Below are 11,108 nucleotides of genomic sequence, written 5' to 3'. Positions count from 1 at the left end.
CTCCTTGGGGATTTCTTTTAAATAAATTAATTAGATTTATTTTTTATTGATATATTTTTTTAATTATTTATATTTCTTATATTATTATTTATCTCGTTTATAGCAACGACAAAATATATATATAAATATATTATATTGTAAACCAAATAAACAATGTATAAAGTAAACAACTTGTGATTAAAAAATCTCTTTATATGATACGTGATTTGAAAAATAATTAAATTATTATTTAATTTGCAAAATATATAGGCTATAGCCAACAAATTATAATTTAAATAGTATAATTTTTTTATACTCACTTAAAAATTACGGGTTTGAGTCTCTCTATATTTGATAAAAATTAAATAAATAAATAAATATGCGATAGCAAGTGTTTTGATCACATTGTCTTCAAATTTGAATTAAAAAAATCTAAATTTGAGCTTTTATGTCAAATTGGAGAGTTGTACATTAGATTAATTTTTTAATAAAAAAATACAATAATAATTTTTTAGGAGTAAATGAATCAAATGATAATTTTTAAGAAATCGTTAATTATTTTATTTAAAAAATTCATAAATTTTTCATAATTTAAAACAAAATTTGGATTTTTTTAACGTATAAATATATACAAATATGTGATTATTGAATTTTTACATTAACAATGCGCTCTTAGATTTAGAAATTTTATAAAACTTGTAATCAAATTTCAACTATTGATTATATTGTACCCATATAGAAAGATATAAGTATATAACAACAAATTGTTATTGTTTTTATTTTTTTTTATAGTACTCTTAATTTAATAGGCTACAAAATATTCTGTTGTAAATTTAACATTTATTTAAGTAGATAAATTAATTGATCATTCAGTCTACCCAAAATTAATCCATTAATATTTTATTATGTCAATGTGATTTTCAACCAAATCCTTGGCCAATTCCCCAAAAGACAAGGCCGTGGTTTTGTTTTAGAGATCAAATATATATTAAATAGTTGAAATTTGATTACAAGATTTTATAATTGTGTTATTTTTAGGGGTGTTCATGGATTGGATCCGATTCGTATCTCCGTAGTATTTATTTGAATTCGATCTAAAAATTGCGAATATCGATCCGATCTGCATGATTATCGGATCGGATTACGGATTTTATGTAGGTATCCACGTATTCGCAGATTCACAAAAATAAATAAATAAGTGAATATTCTTTTTATATTTTATTTCAACTAATAATGATCATATATGTTGTATTATTTTATTTTTATTATTTAAAAAAAATACGTTTAATAATATTTTAAGAGTAAATATGTTTAAAAGAGTAGAAAAATAGTATTTTGTTGATTTTTTTTAAATAAAAATAATCTTTTTAAATATTTATATATTTTGCGGATATATCCGAGATCTGATCTGATCCGCAAATATATCTATTGGATCGGATCTAAGATTAAAAATTACAGTTAGTACGGATCAGATTGAGATTTTGGCCATATTCGATCTGCATTCACTATTTTTAAAAGCTTTTGCATCATTTTTACAAAACTTATATGTTGTTCTAATAAAATTTATTTGTTGTTTTTTAAAAATAAAATTTCTGTTGCTTTTATAAAATTTCAGTGTTTTTTTTTTCTAAAAATTCAAATTTGCAAATATTACATCACCCTTGAATCATCATATTATGAGGTTCCTCTTATCTGATTATTTAACTCATTTTTATTAAATATGTTTGGATATAATTGTATACAGACAAGAAGAGAAATTGCCCTGATTCAACATGCATCATATTGTCAAACTTTAAGTTGCACATTTCCAAAGTGTTTGAGGGTGAGGAAACTTATCAGGCATAAGGAAGATTGTATGATTGGTATTGATGAAGGAGATTGTTCGGAATGCATGGAAATTTGGGATTTGCTTAAGCTTCATGCTAAATATTGCAACACATCAGATCCTGAGTGTGAAGTACATTGTTGCAGGTTTGTCTATCATCCATGCTTGCCTATCTTAACCTATTACTATAGTGAAACTTAGTTATGATCTAAGATCTTTTAATATATTAATTTACACCCCCATTTCTTTTTTTTTTTTACAAGATAAAATAAATCTTTTATGTTTAAATTTTTAAAAAATTTTTAGAAATATGTTCAAGTTTTAATTTGATTCAATTTTTCATCTTATTATTTAAATTAAATTTTATTTTTATTCTTTTAGCTAATTTTTTAACAATAAAAATTAAGTCAATTTTTTTTTACCAATTTTATTTTTGTTAATTCTACATCATTGTCGTCATCATTATCATCATCTCTTATACTTTCGACAATCTGTTATTATTTTTTACCTACAGATAATACCACCACCACCACCACCACCACCATACCATCGCCATTATCATTATCATCGTCAAAACGATTTTACTAGACCACCCTTTTTCATTTCACTGCCATCTCTTTCATCCACCACCACGAAAAATTGAATCACCCTCATTTCTTCTAGCCACCAGCCACCACTACCACCATTATCATTATGAACATCATCTCAACAATTTTACCGAATAATCACCCCATTTAACAATCAACCACCCAATTTTAATCAACACACAAATCCTAACTCGATTATCACCACTGCTACCACCACTATCGACATACACAAAATCAACAATAACAAAGATACAGATAAAGAAAAAACATATCGAAATAAAAGAAAGAAAAGAAAGTGCCATGAAATTTCGCAGAGAAAAATAGAGTGTGCGTTGGAGGAGGATGAAGGTGAGATGATGGTGAAAGTGAGATGCCATGATAGTAGAAGGAAGTAAATTAGTAAAAATTATAAATATACAGAAAAAAAGAGAGAAATTTTTTTTTGAAGGAAGAGGCCAAGGAAAGGTGACATTGAGGTGAGAAAGTGTGGTTTTGATAACATTGTTTGGTGGTGGTGTCATGGCTAAGGGGTAGGAGGCACCTAGTATGGGTGGTGGGGTGGTGACCACTGGTATTGTGATGATGTGGTGGTGTGCACTGTTATTATGGTGGTATAGTGTGATGGGTAGGGATGGCAATAGGGTAAGGCGGGACGGGGATGCCTCCTTACTTCTGGCTCCGCCCCTAGATTTGTTCTCCGTTTCCGTCTCGATCTCCACTATGGGAGAATATTGCCCCATCTTTATTTTTTGCAGGGTCCAATTTTCTGCGGGGATCCACTCCCCATCTTTTTATATTAATAATTTATATGAAAATTGTAATAAAAATAAAAAAAATCACAAAACATTATTACAACATACAAATAAAGTATTGTCCAAGATTACAAGTTCTAAAATATAAAATAATACACCATAGTCTTGGAGAGAAGAGATTAAAAATGTGGGACAGCACACTGTTAATGTTATAGAGAAAAGGAAAGATATTTTTTAAATTAGAATTAGATTTTTCAATATATATATATATATACACTAAAAAATCTATATTAAAAATAAATTATTAAGAATATTTAAATAAATCTAATAATTCGGGACTTAGTGGGGATGAGACGGGGATTCCCGCATCTGCTTCGGAGAAATTTTATCTTCATCCCCATTTTCGTAGAGAAAATTTTTCGTCTTCGAGTCTTCATTTGGAGCGGTCTCTATGAAAATTTTCATATTTTGGGGAGTTTTGCCATCCCTAAACTGATGGGATTGAGAGATGAAGATAATACCTGATGATGATAAATATAAGAGGGGGCAAAATTAGTAAAATTATATTGACTTTATTTTGATCATTAAAAAATTAAAGGCAAGTGCAAAATCAAAATTTATTATAACATTAAGGATAAAATTGAATCAAATTAAAATTTAAGGATATTTTAAAAAAATTTCAAAAATTGAGTACAAAAGTATAATTTACCTTCTTTTTTATATTTTACAACATACATTCCGCCACGTAAAAATAAGATAATTAGACTTAAGAAAAAGTTAATTTTTTTTATATCCACCAAAATAGCGCACACACACACAAATATATATATATAGAAAATATATTAATTTTAAAATTGATTGTCATGAGAATGCTAGTTAAAACTAGAAGTTACATATTCTTAAGTTATAAATTTTAAATAGAATAAAGTATGTTTTTGTCCCTAATATTTACGATTTTTTTAAGATACTTTTAATGTTTGCGATTTTTCTTTTAAAATTCACTCATTCTCTACCTTGTCTAGTATTTTGAAATTGCGGTTATGGTGGCGCTATAACCTTATGGCATGGCGGGTTTTGATCTTGTCGCCATATAGTGGTCGTCGCAACGTGGTTTTCATGACGGGCGCAATTGCGGTGGCGCCATAGCGGAACGCAATGTAAATGGCGGAAATGGTGGATTTTTTTCGAATTTTCCAAAAAAAATTTGAGGATGTTTCTGGTAAATTAGGAAATCTAAATGATCCCACTAACCCTAATAATCAGTCTCTTATTCAAAAACTCCCTCCTCTGCCTCATCTTTACAAAAACTTCACTCCGTCTCTATTCTTTTCTGCGACGCTCCCCTCTGCGCCACCCATCACCGTCACTCATCGCGCCGCTCGTCGTCACCGCTGCACTGTTAACCATGGTTCCCTCTCTGGTTCGTTCATCTTATTTCAACTTCTCTGCTGCCCCTTCTTTTCTCTCTTTCCTATTACCCTTTCTTTATAGACGTTATCAATAATCAGTATTAAACATCTCTTCTTACAATTTTTTTCCATTCAGTTCACTATGTCCACTTCTAGACAAGTCTGCCTCCGCTGGTCCTGCAACTGGCATTGCCTTTGTTGGTCCTGAAGTGTCCGTTCTAATAGAATTGACCCATGCTGAAAATATATTGGTACTGAAGAAGAAGAAAATACCAATGACACTGTATGTAATTTTTGTGAAAAAATTATGAAAGGAGGCATTACACGGACAAAATAGCACTTAATGATCAAGCCTAGAAACGTTGCTGGATGTAAAATGATCCCAAAGAATGTTATTGCTGAACTATGGGAGTATTATAATCAGAAAAAGAATCAAGAAAGACAAAGTGCCACACCAGGAAGCACCAAAGAACAAAGTTTTAATACTAAAGAATTTGACTTAGAGAGTTTGGGATTTGGATTGCCAGAGGAAGATGCTCAAGGGATTGATGAACTTCATAATCCAACTCCAATGGCAGTAGCTAGAAGGGGTGCAAGTAGTATGACAGGTCTAATGGACTTGTTTGTTAGAAGACCTAAAATTGCCATTGCAAGAAACAAAAGAGAGAAATTGAGGCAGCAGAACATCAAGGAAGCATGTCATAAGGAAGCAGTTCGTAGAGTTCATCGATACATAGCACGGTGGTTTTACCAAGCTGGGATTTCCATTGAACCTAATGAAGTTAAAGAGTTTTCAAGACATGTTGTGAGCTGTTGGAAGCTTTGGTCCTAATTTACCTGCTCCCAATTATCATGCTTCTAAGGGTTTCGCTACTTAATGAGGAGTTGGAATACAGTAAAGGATTGTTGAAGGATCATAAAGAACAATGAAAAAAGTATGACTGCTATATTATGTCAGATGCTTGGATGGATAAAAGGCAAAGGAGCATTATTAATTTTCTTGTAAACTCTCTAGCTGGAACAATATTTTTGAAGTCTATTGATGCTTTTGATTATATGAAGATCGGTGAGAAATTATTTGAGCTTGTTGATGATGTTGTGGAGAAAATTTGTGAGCAAAACGTTATTCAAGTTGTAACGGACAATGGGAGCAATTATGTTCTTACTGGTAAGTTATTGATAGAGAAAAGATCGAATTTGTTTTGGACCCCTTGTACTGCCCACTGTTTGGATTTGATGCTTGAGGATATTGGGAAGCTACCATTAATTCAAAAAACTATAAAAAGGGTTATTTCTTTGGTTAACTTCACTTATCGTCACTTTAGCACGTTATCTATGTTGAGACACTTCACAAATGACAAGGAGTTGGTAAGACATACAGTCACCCGATTTGCCACTTCATTTTTCTCTTTGGAAAGGCTTTATGAGGAGAAAGGAAATATGAGAAGAATGTTCACCTCGGAGAAATTGGCAAAGAATAAGTTGTCAAAGGAGGTAAACGAGAGGGAGTCAACAAAAATTGTTATCATGCCTTCCTTTTGGAATCATGTCAAGTACACCCTTAAGATCATGGGCCCTCTTGTTCGGGTGCTTAGACTTGTTAATAGGGAGAAGAAGCCACCAATGAGATATATTTATGAAGCAATAGAAAAGACCAAAGAATGCATCATGAAAACATTTCTTAATGATGAGAGCAAGTACAATGATGTTTTTAAAATCATTGACAACAGATGGAATTGCCAACTTTATTATCTGTTGTAACAGCTAGTCATTTTTTAAATCCCGAGTTGTTTTAGGGTAACGCTCACATTGAATGGATTTAGAAGTCATAAAGGGGTGGTTTGAGTGCATCATTAGATTGGTGCCAAGTCAAGTTGCGCAACAGAAGATATTGGAGGAGCAAGCACTATACAAAGCTGGCTATGGACTTTTTGGATCAGATTTTACAAAATTTCAGAGGAAAAAGATTTCACCCGATAAGATTGTTATAAATTTACAAAGCTTTATAATTTAGTTTGATTAAAATCTTAGACAAATTTATTTTAATTTTATAGTATTTTGGTGGCGGACATATGGGCATGAAGCTCTAAACATGCGAGACCTTGTTATCAAGATCTTGAACTTGACTTGTAGTACTTCAAGATGTGAGCGTAATTAGAGTATATTTGAGCATATTCATACTAAAAAAAGAAATAAGCTTGTTCATGAAAGGATGGAAAGTTTGGTCTTCATAAAGTATAACCAACAACTCATCGAGATGTACAACCTTAAAGATGAAGTTAATCCTATTGTACTAAATGACATTGATGAGTGTAATGAGTGACTAGTTGGAGAAATTAGGACTGCCACCTTTCGAGATAATGATTATGCGGATGATGATGCTGATTTGGTTCATCAAGATGACAACACTTTGAGTTGGAACCTTGTGTTTGAAACAATGGGGGACATGAGCCTATGACAAATACTAGGAGAAGACAACAAATTAGAAAAAAAAAGAATTTACAACTGCAAGGGATAGTGCAAAAGGTGAATTAAGTGGTTTAAGGCTTCAAAAAAAAAAAGAAAGACAGTCATTGTGGAAGAGGAAGAAGAACCAGAATTTGAAGATGAAGAGAATTTTGAATGAAGAAGAATAAGAAGAGGAGATTCAATTTAATGATACTGAATCAGAGGATGATGAGGGGGGCAGAGGGACACGATAACAATCGTGTTAATTTGGATGAAGTTGATGAGAGCTAGAATTTAGATGGTTTATAGTTTTTATGTTTTTTGTCTTCTATTTTATGGCTTCATTATGACTTTTGAGTTATCATTTGAACTTGATGTTATGTTTATTTGCTAAATTTGCTACATTAATTTGATGTTTTATGACTAGAAAGTTACTTATATAGATAGATTTTATAGTTTATTATATTTGTAATTTTTCTTCATGTTTTTTTTTGTACATATATATGTGTTTTTTAGGTAATACGCCATTTTTGCCATTTTCTGCAATGCCATCCGCTATAATTTTATGGTGGATTTTTGGCTCACCGCCATGAGCCATCATCCACAATAAAAAACTATGACCATGTCCTCCTCTATTTCTGCCTCGCCCTTCAAGTACGCCTTTACCTTTCGTTCTTCGACCTTTACCCTCACCCTGGCCCCACGTTTGCTTTTTTCTCTCAACGTCCCTACCGTTGTCCTCTCTCCTTCTTCCTCTATCTAGCTTTCTTTGTAAGGCTAAATTTTCATTTTGGTCTTTGAGATTCACGCGATTATCCTTTAGTTTCCGAAATTCAAAAACCCCTATAATGGTTCCCCATATTCAGATCCGGGCACCAATTCGGTCCCTCGATCCTTCAGACAATAGCCAACAAACAAAGTGTTGAGATGGCATCCCTTGCCACATTGGACGATGCAACAACTAACTGACGTGACTTAATTTGTATTTGTACCCAATGTGGTCTTTGAAACTCTAATTCCAATCTTCCTCAACTTCCTTCTTCTTGTCTTCTTCTTTTTCTTATCACTGTCACCACTGCCTTCCTCCTTTTCCCCTTTTTTTCCTCTGACGTCGCTAGTGCACCATTCTTTTCACCGTCGGAGATGACTCCAAGCCCCACACCGGCTCTTCTACTCCTTCTTTCATTGTACCACCAACTCTTTTTCTTTTCCACTCGGCCATGGTGGCTTCGGTGCCATCTTCTCCACCACCCTCCCTCCTTCAGTGAGAACCCTTGTCGTAATGAAGTTTATGGACCCCACAACAACCTCACTGCAAGGTGAACGTGAGTTTCACAATGAGCTTTTCTTTGCCTTGGGAATCCACCAATCCCCCTTTATCATCGTCGTTTTGAAATTCTAATCAACCCAAAACGACATCATTTTCTCCTCGTCTACAACCTCATGGCAAACGGAAACCTCCAAGACGCTCTATTGCATAGGAAGTACCTTGAACTCGCGCTTCTCTGTTGCATTGGACAAAGCAAAACGTGTTCTTTTCCTTCATAGTTGCGGCCCCCTTTGATTTATAGTGATATTAAGTTCAGTAATATTCTTTTTGATGCTGAATCAATGCTAGGATTGAAAATTTTATATAGTAGGGGTGATTTTGAGAAGAAAATGAGAGTTTTTTGAAGTGTAATTGTAGTGGGATTGTTGTTGTCATTGATAATTGTGAAATGAAAAAGAAGAAGAAGACAAAAAAGAGGAAGGGGGATGAAAAAGATTGTAATTAGAGTTCTTGGAGCTACATTGGGTACAACTACAAATTAAGCCACGTCAGCTAGTTGTTACAACATCCAGCATGGTAAGGAGGGTGCCATCTCAACATTCCGTTTGTTGACTCATCGTCTAAAAGGGTTGAAGGACCAAATTGGTGTCGAGACCTGAATCTGGGTACTACTATAAAAAATTTTAAATTTCGGAGATCATAATGGATAATCGCGTGAATCTTAGGATCAAAATAAGAATTTAGTCGTCTTTTTTAATTTTGTTTTTTTTAATTAAAAAAATCAGTTGCTATTGTTGTAGGTGAGGAATATGTGGTAGAAATTTGAGTAGAGTCTAGAGTGGAATGAGTTGTTATTATTGATTAATGAATGGGGTGAACGACATCAAATAACGCACTATCATGGTGTGGGTGGGGAATGGAGTGTGGTAGTTGCTACTATGATGGGGTACCACGGTGATGAGGGGGATTTTAATGTTGTGACAATGCTGATAGTGGTGTAGGTGGTAGTGCAGTGGTGGTGGTGGTGGTGGTGGTGGTTAGATAAAGGTGGAGGGATGGGTTTGAAAAGATTTCTGACTAAGTGAGTTTGAGGTTAAAGTTGGATTAAGAATTTAATATTTGAGTTAGAATTAGGACTAGATTAGAGAAAGTTAAATTTAAATGTTAATGATAAAATTAAATCAAATTGTACGTTAAAAACAAAAATATTTTTTACTATTTTAAATATGATTGATAGTAAAATTGTTAAATATTTCTAGAGTTAGTGATGTGACAATACATAGGGTTTGAAGTCTTTGTCCAAGTAGGGCTAGCATCATAAGGATAGGATAGGATTTAGACTTTAGACTCTATCTTAATCCTACTCACTGGTTAAATTATCTCTAAAATTCAACCATACTCTATTTGCGAGTTGAGAATCTCTCAACTCTAACTTTATCCACACTCTAAAGTTCTACACTCGACCCACCACAAATAAAATTTTTCAATAAAACATAATATATAATCATTTCATAGTTCATAAACATACTAATAAAATACAAAATTAAATCCATATTAAAATTAAAAGATGTGAATTCAATTTTCATCAACTTCATTATATATGTATAATAATTTTTAATAACATATTTTATAATATCACGGATGTGGTATGATCGGATTGTGTTAGGCTTATATCCACACCCGATCCCACCCGCATCTCAATCTAACTCAATGCAAATCGAATTGTCAATTCTATTCGAATGGATTAATTTGGATTGAATACCTATAGATAGGATTAAAATTACCAACTCTATATCCAAGCGATAACAATGTGAATGTATGATACACCTTCTTCGACTTCATTCGACCTCAATCATGATTTAATACAATGTTAAAACAAATGAAAATTTACTTGATATTCCTAAAAAATTGATTTGTTAAACAAATCTACCAAAACTATCCAATAATCTCCATTTTTGTTTTAGATAGATATATTTTTATTCCACATTGTATTTTTTATGATTAATTTTAGTATTTAATTCATTGTGAAATTCAAATACATGTATAAAAAATAAACTTTTAAATAAGTTATTATATATTTATGTATAATATATATTATTTTATATATTTTTAATGTATATTTTATATTTTAACATGTACTTTTACTGATTAATAATTGATTTTTAACATGCATATAAGATTATTGTTTTAGTAAAGTAATCCATTGATTTTTGTTAATTATTTGGAGTGAGTTCAGAGCCATGAAAGCAGAGTTAGCGAAAGCGAAGCGACAGAGTAATTTGAACCGAAGAGCGGAAGTAATGGGATTTGTCTTGGAGGCTGTTGTAGCAGCTTCGAATTCAAATGTGCATGACGTGCATCTCAATCTCTCTGCTTTGGAGACCTGCATTAATGAGTATATCATATGAATCAACTTCAAGGCTTAATCATAAGCAAAACTTGGTTTATTTTTATTTTATATGGCAGGACTTCTATAAGACCAAAGCAATTACTTCTTATAATCTAAATTTCTATTTTAAACCTCTATCTGAACAATGTTATACAATGTGATCATAACATTAATTTTGCATGGATTTGTTAAACTATGAGGTCTTGACTCTTGATGGTTGATCTAGATTGGTTTTCTTAACCCATTGTTAGCTACTTTTGCTCCTTAAAGTTTTTTGAGCTTGGTTTAGATTTTAAAATCTACATTTGTGTAGGTTTTTTTTTTTCAAATTATATTTCGAGTTAACTTAAGTTAGTCCAAAGTCATATAATTCTCTAAAAACTATGAAGTATTTTTTAGTATTAGTCTTACAAAATTATACTATCTTTTTAAAATTATAATTGTTTAAA

The 11,108-nt window shown here is 32.0% G+C and overlaps 1 protein-coding gene across 1 annotated transcript; it reads left to right on the top strand.

The window, feature by feature from the left end:
* Positions 1-1,723: 1,723 nt before the first annotated feature.
* Positions 1,724-10,794, top strand: LOC107464393 (histone acetyltransferase HAC1; the record flags this gene model as incomplete). The annotated part of the gene is given in 2 exon segments (XM_052253619.1): positions 1,724-1,950; positions 10,507-10,794. Coding segments are annotated over 2 exon segments (399 nt in total), but the record flags the coding sequence as incomplete, so codon positions are not given.
* Positions 10,795-11,108: the final 314 nt, after the last annotated feature.

This window comes from Arachis duranensis, chromosome 9 (assembly GCF_000817695.3).
Source record: "Arachis duranensis cultivar V14167 chromosome 9, aradu.V14167.gnm2.J7QH, whole genome shotgun sequence".
Classification (NCBI taxonomy): domain Eukaryota; kingdom Viridiplantae; phylum Streptophyta; class Magnoliopsida; order Fabales; family Fabaceae; genus Arachis; species Arachis duranensis.
The sequence above is the reverse complement of the archived record's forward strand: the minus strand, read 5'-3'. Positions and strand labels throughout refer to the sequence as shown.